This window comes from Peromyscus maniculatus, chromosome 12, assembly GCF_049852395.1.
Source record: "Peromyscus maniculatus bairdii isolate BWxNUB_F1_BW_parent chromosome 12, HU_Pman_BW_mat_3.1, whole genome shotgun sequence".
Classification (NCBI taxonomy): Eukaryota; Metazoa; Chordata; class Mammalia; order Rodentia; family Cricetidae; genus Peromyscus; species Peromyscus maniculatus.
In genome coordinates, this window is record NC_134863.1 from 29,007,651 (window position 1) to 29,034,852 (window position 27,202).

At 45.8% G+C, this 27,202-nt stretch overlaps 1 protein-coding gene and 1 long non-coding RNA gene across 2 annotated transcripts in view; one reads left to right on the plus strand and one right to left on the minus strand.

The window, feature by feature from the left end:
* Window positions 1-27,202, plus strand: part of Gpr156 (G protein-coupled receptor 156) — a 61,496-nt gene that overhangs the window by 20,409 nt on the left and 13,885 nt on the right. Inside the window, exons 3-7 of the mRNA XM_076548845.1 lie at window positions 14,824-14,953; window positions 15,170-15,280; window positions 21,325-21,450; window positions 22,476-22,571; window positions 25,286-25,522. Of these exons, the coding sequence (XP_076404960.1) occupies window positions 14,824-14,953; window positions 15,170-15,280; window positions 21,325-21,450; window positions 22,476-22,571; window positions 25,286-25,522 (700 nt within the window). The remainder of the gene's footprint in view (window positions 1-14,823; window positions 14,954-15,169; window positions 15,281-21,324; window positions 21,451-22,475; window positions 22,572-25,285; window positions 25,523-27,202) is intronic.
* Window positions 16,616-25,600, minus strand: LOC121821714 (uncharacterized). Its single transcript, XR_006062525.2, has 3 exons — window positions 24,643-25,600; window positions 21,145-22,066; window positions 16,616-18,959 (listed from the first exon to the last, which is right to left on the minus strand). It is a non-coding gene; the product is annotated as an uncharacterized LOC121821714 (long non-coding RNA).

The window sequence follows — 27,202 nt, forward strand, 5'->3', positions numbered from 1 at the left end:
ATTATGAAAACATTGCTTTAAAGTTTTATATATATATATATAGCCTGTACTGTCTCTTGGATGATAATGATCATTCTAAAATTTACTATATTTCACAGGTTAAAAATTATAGATAGAAATGAAATATATTACAAAAATTATAAATAGAAAAATATTGTAGGAAAAGCAAGCATTTTGTCTATAATATCCTAAGTTTACATATCTGAGCCTTTTCTTTTTGTTGCATGTACTTATTTATTTATGTGTGTATGGTGATCATGAGCATGTACATGCTATCATGGGCATGTACATACTATCATGAGCATGTACATGCTATCGTGGGCATGTGGCGGTCAGAGGACAGCTTTCAGGAGTTTGCTCTCTCCTTCCACCATGAATGTCCCAGGGATCAAATGCAGATTGTCAGGCTAGTGACAATGATCTTACTCACAGAGCATCTCACTGGCCTCGTATCTGAACTTTCAAATGGCAGTTTATCTTTCAAGTGTCCTAGAAGTTCTGCCATACTCGCTCAGGATCTCTTTATACCTCGCTGGCCTTTTCCTTTCTCGGCTTCCGAGCAGTCTGTCCTCACTTACTAGGAATCCTGTCTGTCACTTGTGTTTCCCCCCATAGAACTTACTTTTCTCTTATCCTAAAAGTGGCTAACGTCAGCTGGTCCACGTTAATATACTCTGAGGACTCAGCCTAGGCATCAGGCAAAACTAGGTGACTCCCTTCCTTTCTGTCCTGATGCCTAGGCTAAGGTGGGAAAAACGGTAAAACAGAAATGTGCTTAGAAGGGCGTCATCCTCAAAGAACCAAACTGTTGAGTAGGAACCCACCCCCACCCCCACCCCTGGAGCTGTGAGATGACAGTTGGAATGCACAGGCTCCTTTGATGTCTTTGGATATGGGACTCACACACCATACATCAACCCTGTCTTTCAAAAGTTTCCGGTAGAATCCCACAGTTGGGAAGCCATCATTAGACCATAATTAGAACATAAGTTTTATGTTCGAGAATGACTAATCCCGGAACATTTCATTATCCCAGTACTCTGCTGGCTTGCAGTTTCTCTCCATTTTCTCCTTCTCCAGGCCCCTGGAAACCAAGAAGTCTTTCTGTATCTGTGGGTTTATCCATTCCAGACACTTCATGTAAATGGATTCCTAGATTAGTGACTGCCTTCTTCTATTCAGCATAATATTAGCGTGTTTATTAAGTATATCCATGTGGTAGTATCAATCAGCATTTCATTCCGTTTTGTGGCTGAGTAATATCCCATTATATGGATACCACACATTTTGTTTATTCATTCATCAGTTAATAGGTACTTGGTTTTTCCTGCTTTGGGGCTGTTAGTAAACAAAATGATGCTCTGAAAATTCACATACAAGTCCTTGTGTGAGCATACATTTTTGCTTGCCATGGATCAGAGTTTCATGGTAACCGTTTAACCTATGTTTAAAACTGTTGATGAAATGGCTATACCATTTTACAGTCGCACCAGCATCCTCGCCTGTGTCCATATGCATGTCCTGTTTAATTCCAGACATCCCAACGGATATCAAGTGTTGTCTCATTATGGTTTTCATTTCCATTTCTGTATGACCAATGATGCGGAGAGTTTTTTCATATACTTAATGGTCATTTCTGTATCTTCGCTGGAGAAATGCCTGTCCAAATCTTTTGATAATTCTAAAAAAAAAAAAAAATGATTACTTTAGGAATGTATTTAAATTAGTGGATGTCAAACTTGGTTTGCATTAAACTCTCCTGCAAAGCTTTAAAAAATCTTCATGCTGGGGTCTGGAGGGATGACTCAGAGGTTAAAAGCACTTGTTGCTTTTGTAGGGGACCAGGTTCAGTTCCCAGCACTGACATGGTGGCTCACAGCTGTTGGTAACTCCAGTTCCAGAGGACCCAGCGCCCTCTTCTGGCCCCCATGGGCACTGCATGCTCATGGTGCACATACATTCGGGTAGAACACTTATATACATAAGTGCATCTTTTAAAAAATGATGCTTAGACTTTGCTCCAAGTTAAATCAGAATACCAAGCAGACATTAAAAAAAAAACTTTCCAGGTGATTAAAGTTTTTGTCAACCATTGCTATAGAATAACTGAGCAAGCTCATGATACTGGCACAGAAACATTAACAACATAGAAACACAGATATTATGCAAGTCATTTTAAGTCAGAGAGTCGACTCAAATATAAGTCATAAAGTGGCTGATGGAGCCAAAAGGCTGTGATTAGTTATTTAATAAGGAGAGGAGGTTCAGGTATTAGAATGAACACCACTGTAACAGGAAGTTACCACCTACAGCTAGAGAAAATGACCTAGCTGTGATTCTGATCTAGAAGATACTCCCATGAGGTGACCACGTGTGCATACAGATTAAAGTAAATGTGAGTGACATGACACAATTAAATCCGTGAGCCCAGAAAACTTATCTCAATAGCTGATGTTCACTAAGGGGGAAAAAATGTTCCCCAGGAAAAACCGAAAGGTGTCTTTGAAAGTCACAGGACAAATGGAGACTATTTTTAAAGACCTGACTGGAAGTGTAGAAAAAGAGCAAGTGAGAGATTTTCAGAAATCTAAGCACATGAAGATGTGTTGGTCACAGTGGCTACCCTTGGAGGGAAATGACTTCTCTCAAAGAATGTCAGAAAGAGAGGCGAGCAGGATGCTCGCGGAGTATGTCAGGTTAGGAACAGGGTGTCGGGCAAATGTGCTAGACAAAAGAAGTACTTTTGAAGAGAGTTAAAGACACATAAAGGGATTATTTTAAAATCTATTAAAAAGAGGAAGCTTGAATGACGTGGCCGCTTTTGCTGCTCTATGGGGACCCAGGGCCTGTTCCACGTACAAAAGACGATCGGCTGAACTAATCACATCTCTGAGTGTGTTGAGAAGGACATCAGAGCTGTTACCACACCCAAACTGCCTCCTAAAGGGACCCGGTAGCAGTTAGCAAGTATGTTTCTGGGTTTTACAGATTCCTGTTTAGGCAGCCAAAATAAACACAGGTTAGTGTCCAGAAGGCTTCCAGGAGAGCATCGTCTCTTGATGGTTCCTCTCGCTGAAGCTTTGGCCCCCAGCCACCCCTTCTTATCACCAAGCCTCTTAAAAGAGCATCCTCAACAGCCACCTCCATCCACGAATCTGAAGTTCGTTCTTCAGCCCATCCCTCTGACTCCACTGGTAGGTCATCATTCAGTCTGACTCCTTGCTCAGGTCACTGAATCAGCAGCTGCTTCTTAGCCATCAACCTTTTCAGCTCTTAAAGATGTGCTGACACTATTAACCATCTCCTCTTTCTTCCCTTTCTTCTTTTCTTCTTTTGACTTCTGTTTGTAGACAGAGCCTCACTATGTAGCCCAGGATGGTTCCGGGACTCATGATCCTCCTGCTCTTGCCTCCCAAGTGTCAAGATTACAAGCATGTGCCACTGTACCTGGCTCCTTCTCTTTCCTGAACATTCTCCATTCCTAATTTCTGCCATTTATAAAGTTCAGTTCTAGGGGGGGGGGGGGGGGCTGGATAGACGGCTCAGTGGTTAACAGTGCTCTTGCAGAGGACCCAACCTTAGTGCCCAGCACCTACCCCAGGCAGTTCACAGCCACTTCTAACTCCAATTCCAGGGGATCCAATAGCCTCTTCTGGCCTCTGCAGGCAATATACTCATGTACACACACACACACACACACACACACACACACACACACACGCACGCACGCACGCACGCACGCTCGCTCGCAATTAAAAATAAAACAAATTTTTAAAAAATCCAGCTTTACCAATAGTTCTAGAATTCCATCTACCCACTTAACGTTGATGTCCCCCTGGGTTCCAGTCTTGACTTACTTCGTACCCTGCGCCTTTTATTTGGGTTTGACGTTTCCTCCTCAGCATCCTCAGCCATGGCTTCCTCTGATCCCAGTGTGACTTCATAGTTGCCGTAAGGGTTTTTCCATCGTTAGTCTAGATTCATTGGCTAAAAGCAGACTCTAGTCACTGGTCTCACTCTTCCCTTGACCACGTAATTTCCATCTTGTTTATTTAGTGCCATGCATCCACACCCACTCTACCGTCTCCCGTGCGTGCAGATACTCACCAGTTCTCAGCTATATCAGCTCTGCGGTGTCTCTCAAATCTGTCTCTTATTATCCAGCTCCGTTGTCCAAGTATAATCTTAATTTGTTTTCTTTTTTTAAGATTTGTTTATTTATTTTATGGGCGTTGGTGTTTTGCCTGCGTATATATCTGTGTGAGGCTGTCAGATCTCCTGGAACTGGAGTTGCAGACAGTTGTGAGCTGCCATAGGGGTGGGAATTGAACCTGGATCCTCCGGAAGAGCAGCCTGTGCTCTTAACTGCTGAGCCATCTCTCCAGCCCCATTAATTTGTTTTTGTTGGGATGGTTGCCATGGCCCCCTAGTAGGTCTTTCTCATTGTTTAAGCTTCTGATCTTTTGTCAATGTAACTTAAGAAACACAGCATGGTTTCCTAACACAGACTTGGACATGCCTACATAACTCCTTAGGTGACCATTTAAGGTTTATGGGGGTTTTGTTTTTGAGATAGGGTCTCACTATGTAGACCAGGCTGTCCTGGAACTGTTTGTCTCTGTCTCCTGAGTGCTGGGATGAAAGGCATGGGCCACCATGCCTGACTTGCACTTAAATCTTTGTGTTTTGTTTGTAATGTACAGTCCCCATGTTTTCCCTTAGGCCATGCTCCAGGAGGTACCGTGTGCATTGATCACCTGCCTGTGGCAGTTCTGTTCTTGTTTTATGACTCGTTTGTCACCAGAAAAACACTCATTCATCCTTTAAAACCAACTCTTGTCTCTTAACATGAGGCTCCTGGGCCAGACTTAGCAGAATCACCCAGAAACTTGCCTGAAATACAGTCCTAGATTCTACCTAATCCAAAAGTTTTGGGGGTGATGAGGACCAGCGGTCTGTGTTTTGACATGCTCTCCCTGTGATTCCGGTCATATTAGGATCTAAGAATCACTGTTCTAAGACCCACTTCCTTATCAATCTCCATGTCCTTTGAACAACCCTTACTTTATTTCAGAATTAGATCTACTTATTCACTTACCCATTTCCTTTGCTAAAGTCTGAGTCAAGTACTACATTTTTGTACTCAACATCTACTGTCATGCCCAGCACTAAGAAGGGGATTGATAAGGGTTGAGTACATTAAGGGATGGAGAGATAGCCCGGGCAGTAAAGTGCTTGCTGGGTAGCCTGATGCCCTCAGCTCAGTCCCCAGCACCCACACAAACATGTCCGACGCAGTGACAAGCACTTAGATTCCAGCACTGGGGAGACAGGAATCTGTGGATCCCCAGAGCTCACTGGGCAGTTAGTCTAGTCAAATCTATGAGTTCCAGGGAAATAAGATACTCTCTCTCTCAAAGGGTATGGTGAGAAGGGGCTGGAGAGCTGGCTCACAGGTTAAGAGCAAGCACATCCATTTCCAGGGAATCTGACACCCTCTTCTGGGCTCCATGGGTGCCCCTCAACATAGGGTGTGTGTGTGTGTAAACAAAAATAAATATTAAAGCCAGGTGGTGGTGGTGGCGGCGGCGGCGGCGGCGGCGGCGGCGGCGGCGGCGGCGGCGGCAGCAGCGCTCGCCTTTAATCCCAGCACTCGGGAGGTAGAGCCAGGCGGATCTCTGAGTTCGAGGCCAGCCTGGTCTACAGAGCGAGATCCAGGACAGGCACCAAAACTACACAGAGAAACCCTGTCTCAAAAAACCAATAAGTAAAAATAAGTAAATAAATGTTAAACTCTAAGGTGACTGGTCATTGAGGAGGAAGCTGATGTCAACTTCTACATGCACACTTATATGAACCCATACATACACAGATAAAATTAATCATAAAAATTCAGCATACTGAAATATACCTTCTTCCCTACAAGATTTATTCATGGCAATCAAATGGAATCTAAGGTTTCTACTCATTTTTTAAAAGATTTATTTATTTATTTATTTATTTATTTAATCAATGGGTGTCTTGCCTGTATGTCTGTGTACCACATGCATATGGTACTCTCAGAGATCTGAAGTAACTGTTGTGAGCCACCATGTGGGTACTGGGACTGGAACCCAGGTCCTCTGGAAGGGTAGTCAGGGCTCTTAACCACTGGGCTATCTCTCCAGCACACCAAGGCTTCTACTCTTAAAGGCTGATACATCACACACACACACACACACACACACACACACACACACACACACACACACACCAATACTAAATGTTAGCAAAAGTATGGGAAAACTAAGTCTCGCATGAATCACTGCATGACAATTTAGTAATTTCTTGGAAAATTAAACACATACTGTGTGGTTCAGCCATTGTATCACTGGGAACTTACCCTAGGGAAATGGAAACATATGTTTACACAAAAACTTACGCCTAAATATTTATAGTAGCTTCATTTGTGGCACTCAAAAACTGGAGGTGTTGACAATAAACTATCTGAAAAGGAAATCAAGAAAACAATCTCATTTATAAAGTGTCACAAAATCAATGAAATAAAAACTTGGGATCTTGAGAGGAGACCCCGGAGCTAAAGCCCTCGCTACACACATTTGAGGACCTGAATCTGACTCTCCAGAACCCACTAAAGCTGGGCATGGTAGTCCTCCTGGCTGTAATTCTAGGGTTCTTTTTTTGTTTGTTTTTTGAGACAGGGTTTCTCCGTGTAGTTTTGGTGCCTGTCCTGGATCTCACTCTGTAGACCAAGCTGGCCTTGAACTCACAGAGATCCTCCTGGCTCTGCCTCCCAAGTGCTGGGATTAAAGGCGTGCGCCACCACTGCCAGGCTAATTCTAGGGTTCTTAAAGTAGAAAGTAGAGACATGAGAACCCCCAGCGGCCCATGGCTAGCCTGGTGTCCAAGGCAGCCAACAAGCAAGAGATCCTGACTCAAACAAGGTAGAGGGAGAAGATGGATGCTTGAGGCTCTCCTCTGACCTCCAAGCATGTACCCACACCCATAGACATGAACATGCACACACACAGATATATACACTCATCACATACACACACACACACACATACACACACACACACACACACACACACACACACACACACACACACACACACACACACGGCTGTTCCTTTTTCATCAGATTATAGGAAAGAATATATAATTCCTGTCTGTCTTAGTGCGGAGCCACACTGCCAAGCCATCACTGGGGCCACGGCTTAGAGATACCAGACAATGGCGGAAACCCAAGAACCCAAAGCCAGCTGCAGCGGGAATTCAGACTGGATTCCAGCCAGTGGGTAAAATCAGGAGGCATGCTGGGAAATCAGCCAGGGTCCTCGGTCTGAGCCAGCTGTGGGATCTGAAGACACAGGCGAGTCCCTGTGAAGAGCACCCTAGGCTGTGTGTACCACAGCGAGCTGAGTGGTCCTCTGTGTCTGCTCTTGCTGACACTGACAGCCAAAAATGGGGTCTCTGGGGAGGCAGCTGAAAACTCACGGCCTGCTAACACTACGACAGGATGTTAGCAACCAGGGTCAGAAAGGCCTCTGAAAAAGGTTCATTAATCAGGGAGGTGTCAACAGGGTTCTGGGCAACTGTGACCGATTTGGGGAAGTGAAAGAATGCTCGAGGAAACCAGAGTCAGAGAGTGTGGGTCACTTGTGCCCGCACTGTCCCCAACGGAAATCCACATGCCAGTCTTTTCATGGTAAAATGAGAGTCAGGGCAGGGTGTGAGCCTCAGGGTCCTGGGACTCCCGTCCTGCCCTGGACAACTGATGGGGACAAGGCAACAGGGAGCAAACAGGTCTCCCTTCATGACTCTCTTACTTCTCACTTTTCTAAGGCCGGAACCCCTAATACTCATCTAAATCTAATGATTAGAATTAATTTAACAGGCCGGGCGGTGGTGGCACATGCCTCAATCCCAGCACTAGGAAGGCAGAAGCAGTTGGATCTTTGAGTTCGGGGCCAGCCTGGTCTAGAGAGTGAGTTCCAGGATAGCCAGGACTACACAGAGAAACCCTGTCTTAAACAAAAAAAGAAAGAAAGGAAGGAAGGAAGGAAGGAAGGAAGGAAGGAAGACAGACAGAAAGGAAGGAAGGAAGGAAGGAAGGAAGGAAGAAAGAAAGGAAGGAAGAAAGAAAGAAAAGAATTAATTTAACAGACATTTAATAAGGTACCACTAAGAGAGAGCCCCCTAGAAGGTACTCATAGGCACAAAGGTAGGGCAAACTCAGTCCCAGGGTCACGAATCCCCAGATTCTAGCCCGATGGAGAACCATTCTTGCATGGATTCATGGATTCAGCATTCCTCCCAGATTCCCAGACACACCCCGGCCCAACATTCTCCTAACATAATAAACCTGAAGACTGAAAAGAGGCGAACGAAGGAGCAGAAATGGATTTGCAGCCACCTGGGTCTGGCGCCCCGTGATTGGATGCTTCAGACGGTCAATTGTGTTTGTGCTTTTTGTCCTACTTAGAGCCAGGCTGTCTGCTCTGGCTTTTTTTTGGAAGTGCTACAAGAGACTTGCTAGAAATCGCTGGTGGCCTTTCCTACAGCTGTGGTGGGAGGGAGAACGGAAGTGGAAATTGCAGCCTGCCCGATCACAACCCGTGTGGAATTGGAACCCTTGGGTCGGAGAGCTTGAGGAAAAGGGGATTTTCTTCTGTGGGTCTATTGTCCACTCTTGCTGTTTAAAAGCACATTTAGAATATTTTACAGTTGTGTGAGACATGGAAATATACATTTGGGAGTTTATTTTAAAAATAAAATCGATACCAAATGTTACCATAATACTCCTAAATAAAGCAGGCTTCCTTTATAAGGATGCTCTTGTGGCTTTTGCTTTCTCCTCACTAGGAGTGTGTCTTCAATGTGCCGTTCACTACTGTCCCACACTTGAGCCGGCACCATGAGGAAATGGGCATTTGCTCTGAAGTGGAAATCTAAATTTCCATATTTCAGCTTTTAAAATGGGTGCAAGGGTGCCATTTTGAATTGATACTCAGTATGTTTGTAGCCCAGGAGAGCTATGAATTCTGAAATATGTGTACTGTAAATCTATATGTATTTTGATATATTAAATATATATATTCTACTGGCTACAGGTAAAGGCACTTGTCACCAAGCCAGACTCTCTGAGTTTGATCCCCAGGACCCACACAGTAGAAGGAGAAAACCAACTTGTGTGAGTTGTCCTCTGAACTCTATGTGCATGCCATAGTACTCAGGTGCCAACACACACATAAATAAACAGTAATTTGAATTTTTAAATCTGTGTATTCTCATATGTGTGTGTTAAATAGCCCTGGGTACCGAGAAAAGAACTGTTAGTGTTAAATGCAACTTGTATTCTCTTTTAAAAGAGGAGTGAGGAAAGTATCCTTGTAGTGAAAAGGTTAAAAACCCAAGGAAGTAGCCTCCTGAGCTGAGGGCAGAGGTTCTATCTTTTTTTTTTTTTTTTTTTTTTTTGGTTTTGGTTTTTCAAGACAGGGTTTCTCTGTGTAGTTTTGGTGCCTGTCCTGGATCTTGCTCTGTAGACCAGGCTGGCCTTGAACTCTCTGCCCAGCTCTGCCTCCTGAGTGCTGGGATCCACCTGGCTTAATTTTTTTTTTTTTTTTTTTTTGTGTGTGTGTGTGTGTGTGTGTGTGTGTGTGCCATCTCCATTTTCTTAACTCTGTGATAGGTCCCTATTCAGGAATTAGTGTTTGACACAAAGTGACCATTAATGAGAGGATATGCAAAACACTGAGGCCATCGGCTAAAGGAGAATCTGGGGCCAGAACATTTGTCAAGTTTCCTTTTGTACCTAATAAGCAAAGCTTTTATTTGGATGATCAGTTCTTCGGGCTGTAAAATCCACCACATCTCTGGAAACCAGGTCAGTCTGCTCTTGCGGGCTAAGGAAGTGAGGCAGAAATGCACGTGACTGGCTTGCTGATAAGCCAGCCGCAGGGGAAAGGTGCTGTAGCTAGCATGATGTGAGAAGGGAAGAGCTGGGAGGGACCTCGGGTCTCATACGCTCTCACCACGGCTAACCACGTAGCTGTTCTGTAGCCTCTGCGTCCAGTCCCTTACAGCTTCGGTAACTGTCGGTCCAAAATGACAGGTGGGTGGGCTGGACATTTTGCTCTCCCAGGTTAAAACAAAGCTGTGCAAGCACTGAGCTTGCTTTGAAACACAAGCGAGCTTAGAGAGCCCGGGCCCACCCAGCACTCGGGGCTTCAAGATACAAAAGAAGCCATGCTTCTGTGCCCAGCTGCAAGCAGCAAGGTGATCCAAGATCCGCAGCTTCTCTGAAATCCGGGAAAGCAATGCATGCTGTTCACTTCTGTCTCTACTAACGTCAGCTGAGAGTTGGGAACCTGCACTGTCGTAAAGATGAGGTCTGCTGTCGGTTGCTGGGCCCTCGGGGGCCCTCCTGACCACATGACCCAGGAGATGTGTTAAACAAAGGCATTTCCTGGGAGAATTCTCCAGGAAGGATTTAACCAATGGAAAGGAACCTTCGGAGGAGCCCGATCTCATTGGAGACGAGAGAACATACGTGTGTACATGCATATGTGAATGAATGAATACTCCCACAGATGCTGTCGTTTCCTAGAAACTGAAGGCGGGGAGGACACAGGGCTTCACAAACACCCTGTTAGGATCTCTCATTTATTTTCAGGCTTCGTTCAGCAGGGTGCTGGGAGGGAAGCCCGGGAGAGGCTCACCCACACAACAAGGCTTGTCAGTGAGGACTTAGTCTGCTAAAAACAGACAGAAACCCAGAGCAATCGGAACCCCAAAATAACTCTTGTCTTTGTGTGTGCAGTAACACCAGGGAAGTCTCAGCCATTCCATGAAAGTCCAGAGAGACAGCCGGAAATCACTTCTGTTACCCAGCATGTGCCCCCCCTTGTCTAACACGTGGACATTAAGCCAGCTCACGATCCCCTCTGACTTCCGGTGGTGATCGGAGCCCTTTGGCTCTGTCTGCAGGGGCTTGTAGTCCCCTTGGAGGAGGAAGTTCCGGGATAGGAGCTGGGAGAGGAGCTAGGAGGCTACTGCAAGGGAGGCTTTGATCAGTTGGTGGCAGCAGAGGTAGTGAGAAGGAGCTGGGTTCTGGTTGAGTTTCCAGCCGAGAACCACTGAGATGGGGAAACAGATTAGATGTGGGAGGTAAGCAGGAGTCAGCAATGACTCCAGGGTTTTTATCCACGCAAATACAAGCTCCTGCTGACCTGGAGAAGGTTGGTGGAGGGACAGCTTATGAGACAAGACAAGGAATTCAATTCTGAATGGACTGTGGTTTAAAAATTAAGAGAGAGAGAGAAAGTGCCAGGTGTGGTGGTGCACACCTTTAATCCTAAGACAAGGCAGAGGCAGGTGGATCTCTGTGAGTTCAGTACCAGTCTGGAACACATAGCAAGTTCCAGAACAGTCAGGGATACACAGTGAGACCCTGGATCTCAGTTGGGGTAGAGGGAGAGTATGTTTAAAATTCCTGAAAGTAGAACTATTTCAAATGATAAGGACAAAGGATTCAGAGACCCTGAAGCAAAATAAAATGAAATCATTATGATTAAAGGATTTAGAGCCTAGGAAGTTGAAAGGTGACATTGAGCTCTCTGGATGGTCCTCCATGAAGGCCCAGGTGGGATGAGGCGGCAGGGTGATTCGGACATGAAACAGGAATGGTCAGAGGTCACCCAAGCATTAGTGTGAGGTGTGCAAAATTTGAATTGATCAATTCAAACCTTAGAAATGGACAAAACAGAAAACAGATCAGATCTGCGACACCACACCAGATCCTATAATAAAACTGAAGTTTTGCACACCATAGATTTATTATCTTGTTGTAACATAATATAGATCAAAATCGGCGGACTAAATGAGAAACTCAACAAATTCTCGGGATTGAAATCTTTTTTGTTTCACTGCAGAGCTGTGGATGACTCCTCTACTTATTTTTAGGAACTCATTAATAGGGGCTGGAGAGATGGCTCAGAGGTTAAGAGCTTGTATTACTTACTGCAGTTCCAGAGGCCCCAGGTTCAACTCCCAGCATGCACATGGTTCACAACCATCTGTAACTCCATTCCCAGGGAATCTAATGCCTGCTCCTGTCTTCTGAGGGCACCGGACATGCAGCTGATGCACAGACACCCATACACATTAAATTAAACAGAACAAAACGACCGAATGCTAGCCTTTACATCAACTCATGAGGCATCTTATAAAGTACACCCTGTGATGCCCTAAGGGAACTTTCCTTCTAGTCTAGCATAGACTTGCCATAGCTTGCCAGGCTATGCCCCCCAGCCCTTCCCAACCCTGAACCATGTTTCCAAATTCAGTAACTCCAAGTCCCCTAGCTCAGAGGGCAGCGTTTGAGCTGGTGAATGTCACAGGCATCTGAGTCCGCTAGACTTCAGGAGTGACGCCGGTGCAGGTTTAAAGAAGTTCTACAGATGTTTGTTTATATGTCCTGAGATTTCACTGGAGAACAGAAAACTTGAGAAAGCCCTTGCCTCACATTTCCAATCAATAAATGAAAAGGAAGAGGGGGAAAAAAATGAAATTGTTATATAATCCTTAGCCCACACCCACCTCGTCTCAGACTGCTAGTCACCTAGTCTAGACTTTACATGTGAGTCCTGCCATTATAATTAAGTATATAATATTTAAATCTCCTGGCTTTGTGAAATCTGCATGGTTGTAGGTGAGTGAAAATGTTCAGCTTCGTAGACTTCATCATTTAGTTCAACAGATAGCGAAAATGACATGGTGGCTGAATACCCAACACGGAAAGACTGTCCCCGGACGAGTCGTTCACCTGCTGAATTGGAGCTGATTGACATTTAAGTGGCTTCGCAGGTGTTCGCTCAGCCAAACAAACAGGTTAATCATCTCCCATTCATTTTTTTCTTTTATGAGATATCCTCAGTAAAACTTCTCAAGGAAAATGCCAAAAAAAATACACATCTGGGTCCATGGCATGTGTATCTGAACGATGGCTTTACACCAGGGCTTGAGACGGGAACACTCGAGAATGCCTGTTTGAGCAAAAATAACTAGACTGGTGGGTTCCTCTCCACTAAATCAGAAAGGGGGAGAATTCCAAATCAGGGTTCCTGCAATCCTGGGGTGTGCAAATGAGACCAAATTAGGGTGTTCAAATAAAGTAGGTGCAGAGAAGAGCAGGGCTGCCAAGCCACCCACCAGTGAGGCAGACAAAACAGATGTTCGGCTATGAGGTCCTGGGAGGTCACCATCAGATGCTCATGGCCTATATCCAGGAGTTTGTGAGAGGCAGATAGAAAAGGGTCTCAAGTCCTGCTCTTAGAGAAGCTCAAACATCAGTGATGCCCAGAGTAAGCCTGATTTCCCCCTTGGATGAACTGATGCGCACACTGAACCTCTGCTGGTGCCCCCAGTTTGTCTGGGACCCCAGTTAGCCACAGTCCCTGGAGTCTTTGCTGCCCGCTGACTTCATTTTGCCCCACCTTAATCCCCTGCATTTGATCTCTGCTTCCTCTTTTTCAGTCAAGTAAGAAAAGAAAAGCAATGTGTACGTCTAATAATTGAAAAATATGAAGCACCCCAAACCTCTTTCCAACTAGTAGTCTCCCTTACAGCTCAGTTCTGTGCGCCCCACACTGTCTCCCTGTGTACCCGCTGCTGGTCGACGGCATATGCTGACCTGTCCTTTAGAAGCCTTTAGGACTTGACTGACCAAGTTCTCATCCTTCTCTGGTGTCCTCTGTGTGCCGGGGGCCAGCCTTCCTTTAAAACTCTGAGTTATGTGCCGGGCGGTGGTGGCGCACGCCTTTAATCCCAGCACTCGGGAGGCAGAGCCAGGCGGATCTCTGTGAGTTCGAGGCCAGCCTGGGCTACCAAGTGAGCTCCAGGAAAGGCGCAAAGCTACACAGAGAAACCCTGTCTCGAAAAAAACCAAAAAAAAAAAAAAAAAAAAAAAAAAAAAAAAAAAACTCTGAGTTATGTAAGCAACAGATGCAAGAATTTAAGATTAAAAAAAAAAAAGCCAGTAGGGGTGCAGAGGTGGCTCAGCAGTTAGGAACCCTAGTTGCTCTTGCAGAGGATCAGGGTTCAGTTTCCAGCACTTACATCATCAGCTCACAACTGTCCGGAGCTCCAGTTCTGAGGAATCAGGCACTTTTTCTTTGTCCTCCATGGGCGTGAGGCACACACATGACCCACATATGTACATGTAGTGAAACGTGCATAGACATAAAATAAAAATTTTAAGTCTTTTGTTTGTTTGTTTGTTTGTTTGTTTGTTTGTTTTGAAGCAGGATTTCTCTGTGTAGCCCTGGCTGTCCTGAAACTCGCTTTGTGGACTAGGCTGACTTCGAACTCACAGAGATCTTCCTGTTTCTGCCTCCCAAGTGCTGGGATTAAAGGCGTGCACCACCATGCTCAGCATAAATTTCTTTTTTAATTAGACGTGTTGACACATGCCTGCAATCCCAGCATAGGGGTGGTAGAGGCAGGAGGATCAGGCGCTCAAGGGCATCATAGCAAATTTAAGGCCAGCCTGGGCTACATTATGTTCTATCTTTATATATAAATATATATATACACATATACACATATACATATATACATACATACATATACATAAAACAAAACAGGACCTGGTTTAAATGAATGTAAATAAACCGTAGGTTTTTGGGAGGGCACACAGTGGCTCCTTCCCAGTGACTGGGGTTGCAGTGGGGATCGTCCCCGGAAGAAGTATTGCTCTGGCGTGTCTTGGACATCAGTGCAATGGGTCATAGCTGTACCGCTCTTGCTGTTTCCACCTAGGATTGTGAAGATGTCCAGCCCCAATCTGAACATGGTGACCTTACTGGGCAGTTGTCTGACTTACAGTAGTGCTTACCTTTTTGGGATTCAAGATGCTTTTGTGGGGAATTCAATGGAAGCACTCATTCAGGTAGGTGACATTTTGAAACTTTGTTTCAGATACCGTGTTGAACTTTGGTAATGTTTCATGCTCACGGCTCTTCCTGTGAGTGGCAGTTACGTGTCTGTGTTATGGGCACATTCAGTGAGACCCACTTTCCACCCCATGTCCTCCGTGGGCCTGAGACATTGAAGACGGATGAAGGTTCCGCTTGTGATTCTTCCTCCTGTCCTCTTCCACCCACAGGCGAGACTGTCCATGCTGTGCATTGGGACGTCCCTTGTGTTTGGGCCCATTCTAGGGAAGAGCTGGCGACTCTACAAGGTGTTTACCCAGAGGGTCCCGGACAAGAGAGTGGTGAGTTGGCAGCTGGTCCACAAGGCTGGGTTGCAGCAGGAGCTCCAGGGTGGCTCGGAGCTGGGGGAGTCAGTGCAAATCTCTGGGATGACGGTAGGATGGCTGGAATTCTTGCTCCGTAGTTCCGTCCTTGAGTCGCGTGGCTCCGGAAAGCCCGACCCAGACTTCTAGGACTGAGAGTGAGTGCTGCCGGGGACATGGGCTGCTTGAAGTCCACCCACCCCAGGCTCCATGGGAACCTGTGAGCTGGCCAATACTGGCACAGTGGGAGCGAAAACAAGATACCCAGAGAGGCGGGCTCTTGGCGCAGACGGGAACTGCAAGGGAAAGAGTGAGTGTAGAGAAACCATAGCAAGAAGATTGCTATAGCAGAATGATTCCTCTCCCTAGAGCGGGTCTTTTCCATGCAGGCCATTCTCTCTACTGAGACGAGCATAGGTAAGGCAGTGAGCAAGCAAAGGGCCTCAGCAGGCAGAATTAACTGTGGAAGCCATGCAGCAGCCGGGTCACCCACATGTCCCTGGCATCCAGCATTTATTATAACCATACTCTAACATTTTATCAGATTCCCTGATATGGCCGCCCAGACCTCAAAGCCAGACCATGGGCTCCTTTGGCTGGAGACTCCCCAGACCTCATATATAATTCTGTCAGACGACTTCTCTGTAATTATGGGATTTTAAAAACCAAACATTATTGAATCACGGTGACTACTTAGCAAAAGTTGTAACCACACAGATGCAGAAAGTTGGCTAAACGGACAGAATTCATCTCCCTCTTAATACCTTTTCCAAAAATAGCTTTTTTTTTTTTTTAAGGCAGAATTGACAGACAAAAAACACAATATTGAAAGTGTGACATGATGCTTACCTGGCCAGCCCCGGGGGTGGGGGGTGAGGGTGGGGGGTGGGGGGTAGGGGTGGTTTTCCCACAGAGAGGCTCACCCTTTTGCATTTGGGGTGTGCTGACCCCTGAGATGTCCTCACACACAGGAAACTCGACTGTGTAATTTGCGATAGTGAGGGACTGTATTAGCCCTCTCTCCTGAATAAAACATGTAATATTGCCGGGCAGTGGTGGTGCACGCCTTTAATCCCAGCACTCGGGAGGCAGAGGCAGGCAGATCTCTGTGAGTTCGACAGAGTGAGATCCAGGACAGGCACCTACACAGAGACTACACAGAGAAACCCTGTCTTGGAAAACCAAAAAAAAATATATATATATTATGTATTAATCCATGATCTAGCAAGCTCTACCATCCCCAGATGTTCAACATCCTCTACCCATTGTTACATTTTGTTACCTTGTTACATTGGCCCTCCCTATCTGGAGGACACCAGTGTTTTGCATTCTGGCATTAAAGATTAGTTTTCACTTTCCAGAGTTTCACATAAATGGAATCATGGGCTGGAGAGCTATCTCAGCAGTTAACGGAATTGGGTTCCCAGCACCCATGTCGGGCATGTGCACATTTCTGCACACAGGTGTACACATGCACATAATTTAAAACTAAAATTTTAGATTTTAAAATTCTTTAAAAAAAACAAATTTCAGACATTTATTTTATGTGTATGAGTGTTTTGCCTGCACATATGTATGCGTACCATGTGTGTGCCTGTGACCAAGGAGGTACAAAGAGAGCATCGGATGCCCCAGAACTGGAGTTACAGATGGCTGTGAGCCACCTTGTGTGTGCTGGGAACCAAATCCGGATTCTTTGTAAAAGCAGCTAGTGCTCTTAACCACTGAGCTATCTCTCCAGCTCCTAAAAACAAAACATTGGGAAAAAAATTGAAGGTCATTCTTAGTCACATAGTGAGGACACATGAGACTCTATCTCAAATAAATAAACAAGCAAACAAGTAAGTAAATAAATGAAAATGAAATTTTGCTCCTGGTGACTGTTCAGTGGGAATAATGTCTGCTGTGAACTATGCAGTGGATACTCTTGTTTAGTTTGGTTTATTTTATTCATGTAATTATTTTGAATATAACTCCTCATCCCTGCTGCTGTGTGCATCAGTTGTTTATCTGTTTACACATTGATGGAGTTTGGGTTGTTTCCAGTTTGGGACTAATACAGATAAAGATGGTGTGAGCATTTGTGTACACATCTTTGCATAGATAAAAACTTCCCTTTCTCCACACTCTCTCTACCCCACAAAAAATAAAATTAAAAAAATAAATAAATAAAAATTAAAAAAACAAACTTCCCTTTCTTTTTGCTCAAAACCTGAGCCTAGAATGGTCTGCTCATACGGTAAGTGTGTATTTAACTTAGTTTTGTTTGTTTTTGCTTTTGAGACAAGGTCTTACTGTGTAGCCCCGGCTTGCTTGGGACTCACTATGTGTTACCAGGTTGGCCTTGACTTTATAGATCTGCCTGCCTCTGCCTCCTGAGTACTGGAATTACAGATGTGTGCTCCCACATCCAGCGCTAACTTATTCTTTGTGGATCATGCTTTGGAGGTTAAATATAAGAAATATTTGCTAGATTCATGGCACCAAGATGTTCCCTCCTGGATTTACTTCTAGAAATATTAGAGTTTTTATGTGTGTGCGTGTGAGAGACAGACAGACAGAGAGACAGAGGGGTACACTTACCACAGCATATGTATGGTCCTCTCCTTTCACCGTGTGGGACTTGAGGATCAGCTCAGGCCACCAGGCTTGTTGGCAAGCGGGTTGACCTGCTGAGCTTTCTCACTAGCTCTCAAACAAGTTTTTAAGTTGGTTTGCCAATCTACACAAAGTCATGTTGGGATTATGACTGGAAATGTAATTGAATCTAAGATCAAACTATTGAGAATTGATGACTTAACCATGTTGGTTTTTAGCCCATGGCTATTGTCCATTTCTCCACTTCTTCAGGTTTTTATTAATTTATCTTTGCAATATTGTGTATTTCTCAAGTATAGATCTTTCACATATTTCTCAGATTTATTACCCTTTGTCATACATTGCATGTTTTATTGTTTTGCAAACTATATTTTTTCATTGCTTTTTGCCCAGATACAGACAGATAGGTGGGCTTTGGTGCTGATCTTGTACGTTTCAACCTTGCTAAATTAGATAATAGTTTTAGCAGCCTTATCTTCTAAGATGGTCTCACAATATAATCCAGGTTGACTTATGTATTCTAGGCTGGCCTTGGAGGCTGGTGTTCCTTCTGTCTCTGCTTCCGAAATGCTGGATTACAGTTGTTCTAGCATATGCAGATTTTCTAGCAACTTTTTAATAGACTCCGTTAGATTCTCTGTATTGATGTCATATCACCTGTGAATAAAGAGCTCTTTTCTGATAGAATCTGTAAAAAAAAAAAAAAGTACAACTTCAAATTGAGGTGACGAGCAAAATGTCCTTCAATTATTGTTGTTTTATATAAATATGTGTGCCTGTGCACCATGTGCATGCAGTGCCCAAGGAGGCCAGAAGAGGGCATCAGATCCCCTGGAACTGGAGTGGCAGATGTTTGTGAGCATCCATATGGATGCTGAGAATTGAACCTCTGCTGGTGCTCTTGAGGAATGAGCCCCTTTCCAGTCCGCTTCAATTAGTCTTGACTTATCTGGAAGGCATTCCCGATCCACGCTAAGCATGGATTGAGTGTGTGGCTTATTCCAGTCGTCCTAGGCCTTGGCAGGAATTTGATGAGTTTGGAGCCAGGCAGAACAAGACCCTGTTTCAAAAACAAAAACATGCACACACACACACAAAAACCCATTATGTACATGTATGAAAATGTAATTATGAGTTGTATTATCATGTATAATTAATGTAGACTAGTAAAAACATTTTAAAGAACAAACAAAGCCATGGATGTTGGCTGTAGTTTCATAGATCATTCTTCTAGTTGTGGAAGGTTCTTTTTTCTCTCAAGTTCCTGAGAATTTTATTAATACTGGTGTTGGGTTTTATCTAACAAATTTCCATGTCTATTGAAATTATCCTATTATTTTCTTGTTTGGTCTGCTCATCTGGTGGATTGTGTTAAATGATTGTAGGATGCCCAAACATTTATCCCAACCTGGGATAAATTCAGGCGGGTCACGCTGTGTTAAACTCTTTGTATTTGGTAGAATTCCTCTTTATGGAAATTTTGTTTGGATTTGTGCACTTACTCTTTTAGTAAATATTGCTTTGTAGTTTTCTTTTTCTGGAGTGCATTTGTTTACCTGGTTTGGGTATTGGGGTAATCCTGGCCTTGTAAAAGGAGTTGGGAACTATTCCTTCCTCTTCAGTTTCTAGAGTACTTTGTATATGATAATAAAATTATTACATACTCCTCGCTGTCATGGGATAATCTCCATGTAATAATGTACTTCCATTTCTCCCCATCCCAATCTTCATGTTATTGCTTCCATTTTTACATGTGCTACAAGCCCCACTCATAATAATAATTGTTTTATTAAACAGTTACCTTTTAAAGGTATTTAGCAGACTAGATCATATGTTTTTCTATGTAGTTCACATTTCCAGTGCTCTTAATTTCCTGTACACATTTTTTGTTTGTTTTTTGAGAGGAAGTCTCACTATGTAGCCCTAATTGGCCGGCCACTCACAGAGACCCACCTGCCTCTGCCTCCCAAGAGCTAGAATTAAAGAAGTGTGTAAGCACGCTCAGCCTTACCTCCTCATTTTCATCTGGGATCATTCCCCTTTGATCTGAAGGATTAAAAACGTGAATGGAGAAGTGTTAAGCTCTTTCAGCTTCCTGGGGCTGAGAATGTCTTTATTTTGACTGTGTTTCCACACGCTACATTGCCATTTGTTTGTTGTGTGGTGTTGGGGATGGAGTGCAGAGCCTTGCTCACTCGAGTCAGTGGACCTTTGGATGTTTCTTTTTTGTTCCTGTACTTAGATGGAGATGCCCCCTCCTGCTGTCTTCTTGCTTGGCCTTACATGGTGAGGTCTGACACTGTCTTGATCCTCCGTACAGAGTGCGTCATTTCCCTGATTGCTAGCAGAGGTTTCGCTTGTGAACAATTTGATTCAGCCAAGTTTAACTTGCTCTTGCGAACCTTCTACCTGGATTGCGTCTTTCCTTTGGTGGTTGTCAAGGATGTGATCGACCACACCTATCACCCTGTACAAAACTCAACTCCAAATGGATCAAGGACCTCACCATAAGACCAAATCCCCTGAACCTGGCAGAAAAGAAAGTGGGAACAGGCTTGACCTCATTGGCACAGGAAAGGCTTCCTGAGCAGGACAATGATAGCATGGGCATTAAGACCAACAATTAATAAATGGGACTCCATGAAGCTGAAAAGCTTCGGTACAGAAAGGACACCGTCATTTGGACAAAGCAGAAGCCTGCAGAATGGAAAACTATTTACCAATTGATAGTTAGTTATCTGGAGTATATAAAGAACTAAAAAAAAAAATGAATATCAAAACAACTTTTATTATACATCTTTCATTAAATTGTCATAATCAATTTAAGATTTATTGTCATAAAAAGAGCATTCTCTTCATACTAGTCAAATTGTAGAGAAAATATTAATAATTCCTCCATCTTTCAATCCCATCTCCGAGTTCCGGCAAAGTTGGGCAGAAAAACCTCCACATTTCTCTATGTGTTCATAGAGATACATCTAGAAATAAAGACCCCTGGAAACCTTTGCCAGAAAAGTTAGAATATCAAAACATTAAACAAGCTGAGTGGTGGAGGCGCACGCCTTTAGCACTTGGAGGGCAGAGGCAGGTAGAGCTCTGTGAGTTCAAGGCCAGCCTGGTCTACATAGTAAGTCCCAGGACAGCCAGGGCTACACAGAGAAACCCTGTCTTGAAAAACAAAACAACAAAATGTTAAACAAATGGACATGGTTAATGGTACCAATAACAATAGCTGAATAACTTACAGGGAAGGTTTTTAGTCTTGCAGTCCTCATCATGAATTGGGTTAGTGGTGGTGGTGGTGGTGATGGCTGCGTTGGAGGCTCCCACAGAGTGCTGTGCTCAGAGCAACAGGGCACACTCCAGCACCCATGTTAAACACAGCCAGCAAGCGAGGAGCCGTTTTGACCTGGACTCTTTTGCAGATTATCAAAGACCTGCAGTTGCTGGGCTTGGTAGCAGCCCTGGTGGTGGCTGATGCAATCCTGCTTGTGACCTGGGTGCTGACTGATCCCATCCGGTGCCTGCAGATCCTTGGTGTCAGCATGAAGGTGAGGGCCTCTCCCTAGGCACTCTAATTCCTGGCGTGGGCTGGCTTCTGTGACGGTCATCATCTCAGCAGGAGCACTTGCAAAGGAGTCAGGAGCAGTGGCCGCCCGGGGCACCCTGTTCCCTGTCTGCAGGGTGTGCTCCCACCCACAATGCTCCTTGTGCTCCCGATCTTCTCGTGGGAGTCCTCCCAGATGTCAGTGCGCGGGGAATCTGCCTGTCAGGTCTCTGGGCTTGCACAGTCACTGATGAGAACTTTCAGCTCTAGGGAGTTGCCTTCCCCTCCCCGTCGAGGGATAAAGGTAACGTTTTGAGGTTGTCTTTGTAATCGTTGGACTTCGGTTCAATCACAGCCGGCATCAGCCGTGCCCCTGGGGGAGGCCACATAACCTCTCTAAGTCTCCTTTCTAGACAGAGGGGTGAGGAGGAGATAACAATACTGCCTTTTTCCCTGGGCTCGGGTGAAGATGAGGAGAAATAATTCCTCAGGTAAAGGGGCTGAGGAATACGGCGGAATCAGTATCGCAGGGGTCAGCGAATAAGGAGTTGGCTGTCTGAGAACGATGGTCCATGATGTGAAATACTCTTGTAATTTTGCTGAGGTGATGTTTGAAGTCACTGTGGTAGCAAAGCATGTGCCCTTGAGTAAGCCCCAAAGTGGCCCAGCATCTCTAGCCATCCCCGTGTCCCGTCCCCGTCCCCGTCCCGTCCCACCCTCCCCCCTCCTCCCCCCCTCCCCCCCGTCCCATCCCACACTCCCCCCCCCGTCCTGTCCCGTCCTACCCTCCCCCCCCTCGTCCCCCCTCCCCCCCCCCTCCGCCTTTCTTTCCCTTCCTATCTGCTTAGGCACTTCAGTTTAGGTTCTAACAGAACTTAAATTTTTCTACATTTTTTCCATTTTTACACACTAAGAGGAGAAATTCTGTGCTACGGAGGAGTTCACACTCCAGGAAGATCACAGAGCTCTGCTGTGTGGTCCGTCCCAGGAATTCGAATGCCCTTGGTTCTGACCCTGTGTCCCTCACAGGTGACAGGGAGAGACGTGTCCTGCTCTCTGACCAACACACACTTCTGTGCTTCGCGGTACTCCGATGTCTGGATTGCTCTGGTTTTGGGATGCAAGGTTAGTAACCACATCTCCACAGGTTACAGTCCGTCTCCAACAAAATGTTTTTGGGAAGAGAGTTAGGGAATTGATGAGATTTATTCATGGGTAGTGATGACAGAGAATGGTGAGCTCACAGCCAGCCTGGGCTCATGCGGAAGTCCCAACGCTGTGAACCATTTATTTCTCCACTGTTTACATTTGGAGGGGCACTTTTATAACTCCTCATGCGCCTTCGTTCAGTCTACCGACAAATCACTGGGAATTCTGTTTCTCTCATATTATGATCTGCTTTTCTGTTGTGTGTGTGGGGGAGGTTCTAGGGGAGGAGTTTTGATTGTTGGTTGGTTGATGGTCTTGCTATGTAACCCTCATTGGCTGTACCAGCCAGGCTGGCCTTGAACTCATAACATGAGCCATTGTAACTGGTTTAGGAGGTTTTGTTTGTTTGTTTGTTTGTTTGTTTGTTTGTTTGTTGTTTTTAAGAATCCAGGAGGCAAACAGCCATCACTCGCTTGTATCCTGGAAATGGTTAGGAACCGAACCTCTGAATGCTACAGAATGACGCTGAACTAGCTGAAGCCCTGACCCCTTCCTAGATGAACCCTAACCTTACCTAACCTCCCAGAGCCATAACCCCCAAGACTGGGGACAATGATGACAGCCCCTTTAGAGTGCTCTCAGCTGCTTAGAATTCACACACGAGAGTTTCCAGCCACCCCTGCCCTTGGCCAGGGCTCCAGAATATTCCATCCTGTTACTCTTGTTCTTCCTCTGGTCCTGGGCAGTTCTGAAGCACTCGGGTCATCTCCGTTCTTGGATCCCCTCCACTTCACCTCTCCACCCCAACCCTGTCTTCATACATCTCCTCCATGGCTTTCTGCACATTCCCATCTCACTTCTCACCACCCCACTATTCTACAAGATATGGAGAAAGAGTAACTGCCTGAGCCATGCCTATGGGGGGGCCCCTGCCAGCAAGGAGCTCCTGGGGAGGGCTAGCCCCACCCCCATGCTTGCTGACTAATGGCAGATGACAGTCAAGGATCAGGTGCAGCACCCTCAAATAGTAGCCATGGGTACAGTGGCTTTGACTCACACCTGTTTCCCTTTTTAGCAAGAATATTAGTGGAATGAAGCGGTTTTGTTAAGATCATAGCTAACATTTCAGAATCACAGAGTTCATTTTAGTCACCTTCGGTAAAATGAATAATGATACAACTGCTGAATGCCACTCAATGGCATCAGTTACCCAGGAGTCAGGCCCCACGGGCCTCTTACTTGTATCCATCTACTCAGTGAAGATCCGACAGTGACTGGGTTTGGCCCTGTACCCCCATTTGGGACGTTGGGTGTCAGGAGTACCTCCTTCCCCTCTAATAGAGCCAAAGCTTCCAAAGTCACCCCTTAGAGCCATGCCTGCAGGTGGAGTGGGCCAGGTCACGTGATCTCAGAGTCAACAGGACACCTGGCCTGACTTTCCTTGGCTCAGCCTCACCTCATACCCGATGGCATCTCCACATTCCAGTTACGAACAGGGCATGGCTTGCTCTCCTCTCCTCTCCCTACCAGCCAAGCCCTCGACTGCTATCGCTGCCCTCATGTAGTTACTGCTATTGTTCTTTTGAGTCAGAGTCTCACCGCATGGCCCAAATTGTCCTGAAAACTCACGGCAATCCTCCTGCCTCAGCCTCACCAGTGCTGGGATGCCTGGTCGCCCATCATGCAGGGCTGTGAATGTCCTTGGTAGCAATGGTTTGTAGTGTTGTACTTGGAGCAAGTCAGAAAGACTAGTGTGTACAGAAAATGGACACGGAGCGTTGCCGACGAAAGCTTTGACATCCGGATGTGCGCAGCTGCCTCTGGGGAAAGCAGTACTGTCGGGTACCATGCCATTTTCTCCCCAGGACAAACGAGAACCGGGAGGACAGGTTCATGTTTGTGAAGAGAGGGAAAGAGCTGGGCCCCAGTTCCGTGTTGGTGGAGGCGGGGCGGGGGCGGGGGGAGTGGTGCGGGATGTCGCAAAGCAGTTCAGATGCAGCACCTGCTGCCTCTGCCTCCCCTCACCCTTGCTGGGGTCCCAGCCTACCTTTGTTCCCCTCGTTTTCCATCTTTCATCTCCCAAGGACCCCCACTGCACAGAGCCCCGGGCAGCCTCTGGCGTTCCTTTGTGTGGAACAGAAAACAGCGTTCTTCCCGGGCCAGCCCAGGCAGTCCTGCAGGTGCAGAGCCTGGCAAGCAGATGGTGCCTTTGAGCTCCCTGGGAAAACAAATAATAATCCTCTCCCCGCTGGCACTGCCCTGCTACCGTAGCACAGGGCTGGACAAGCGGACCACAGGTCCCTTTCAGTTCCCATGTGACACACACACACACACACACACACACACACACACACACACACACCAGCAGGAGCAGGCTCTCCTCTTCCTGGTCCCCACTGCCCTGTCTGAGGGACACCCATCCACCCCTATCAAAGGCTCTGTGCCTTCTCCCAGAAGAATGTTGTATTATCTGATGACTTGCTTGCCCATCTCCGAGAAACTCGTTCTCAGTGAAGGACAGAAGAAGCATTCAGAGCCCAAAGGTATAAGGATTCATCTCCTGGTTTCTTGTGTCGCATCTTAGTGGAAGCTCACAGCCCAGCATTACCGGTGAGGACACTGGCCCCCAACCCTGCCGCTCTGACCTGTGGTCCCCTTCTCTGTGTCTCTGGTCCCTGCTCCTCCTGCAGGGGCTGCTGCTGCTGTATGGCGCTTACCTGGCTGGCCTCACCAACCATGTCAGCTCTCCTCCAGTGAACCAATCCTTGACCATCATGGTCGGAGTCAACCTCCTGTTACTCACCGCCGGGCTAATTTTCGTGCTCACCAGATACTTGCACTCCTGGCCCAATCTAGTCTTTGGATTCACATCTGGAGGGATCTTCGTTTGCACAACCACCGTGAACTGCTGTGTGTTCCTCCCCCAGGTAGGCTCGGATTGCCCCGTGGGGTTCTTCGCGGGGCACGACGGGTCATTTTACTTTCCCTGAAATTATGGTGGTCAGAAGAAAGGCTATCTCTGTACCTCCTCAATGCTTAGAAGACAGCTCTGCTCCCCAGTCAGGCCAAAGAGGACTACAGTGGCAGGACCTGTTCCTTGAGGTGACCTCACCCCTGCTTCCCCCCCAGCTCCCACTCTGCTCTATTCCATGCTCCTTCGGTCCTTGAGATTTTTTTTTTTCCAAGAAAGTATATCTTCTTCTTCTTTTCTTTTTTTTTTCTTTTTCTTCACTATGTAGCTCTGAAACTTACTCTGTAGCCCAGGATAACCTCAAAAAGAAATACCTTTTCCTTTCTAATTTGGGATTGCAAGTCCATAGAGAAATTTCTGCTTAGAATTTCATGAAGTGGAATGGTTTTCCTAGCTAGGTGTGGTAATGCACCCCTGTAATCTCAATACCTGGGAGATACAGGCAGGCAAGTCATGTCATCCTTAAATTTTCCTTTTTTATTGGATGGAAACAGAGTCTTTACAAAAGGGAGAGATTAGCCACGCAGTGGTGACACACGCCTTTAATCCCAGCACTCAGGAAGCAGAGGCAGGAGGATCTCGGTGAGTTCGAGGCCAGCCTGGTCTACAGAGCAAGTTCCAAGACAGCCAGGGTTAAACAGAGAAACCCTGTCTCAAAACACACACACACACAGACAGATAAACAGAGACAGAGAGACAGAGAGATTAAAATGTATTATCTATTACAGAGATTAAGAAAAAAAATCAAATAAATAAAGGAGGATGCTAGAAGCAGAAAAAAAACATCTTGGCAAGGAGAGAAGAGGTGGAGAATCCTCAAACCCAAGAGGAAAACTGATGGCGACAGAGCCTCCTCGTCCATCACGTTAATGACCTAGCCACTGGATGCTTTCTTTTTCCCTCTGGCTCTTCCTTTCTTCCCCCTGAGGCTCGCCCCCCCCCATGCTGAATCCCTCCCCCAGGAGAAACTACTGGCTCATCCCACAGTTGCCTGTCAAGGTTACAGTCAACTTAGAGCCAGCTCAGCTCCTTCCTGCTTGCTAATTCTCAACCAAACATTCAAGCAAATAAACAAACTGGGGGGGGGGCGGTCCCCTACATGAGCGGCTAAGGCTGGGTGCAGCTTTTGTGCCGCAAACTGGAGGGACTTTGCAACATCTTAATGTTGTAAGAACTGGGCTGGAGAAGGCCATTAAGAGTGGAGGCTCATTGTCTGGGTCCCTCCTCCCTGGGAGATGCCGAGCTGAGGAGAAACTTTGGGGTAGCCTAGGCTTTTTTTTCCTTTCTTGCCTATGAAAGAACTAAGCATTTGTCAGCCTCCTGTATAGCCAGGGATATCCCCGGAACCGTTTGAAACACTAGAGGTTTCCTGGAAGGCTTCTGAGAAACTCCATGCTGTCCTGGGGGTGGGGGGTGGGGAGATAGACACTGTTGGCATAATATCCCTTTTATCGTCTTTCTGCCTTGAATATATATAATGTCTGGTGTGAAGGCAGTCAGTTGTGATCAATAAAACATATTTATTACACTAGGAGACTGTAGCTCCTTCTGTGGAAGGGTATACACTCAGGAGAGGTTTGTTTGTTTTAGAAACAGGGTTTCTCTTTGTAGCCCTGGCTGCCCTGGAACTCTCTCT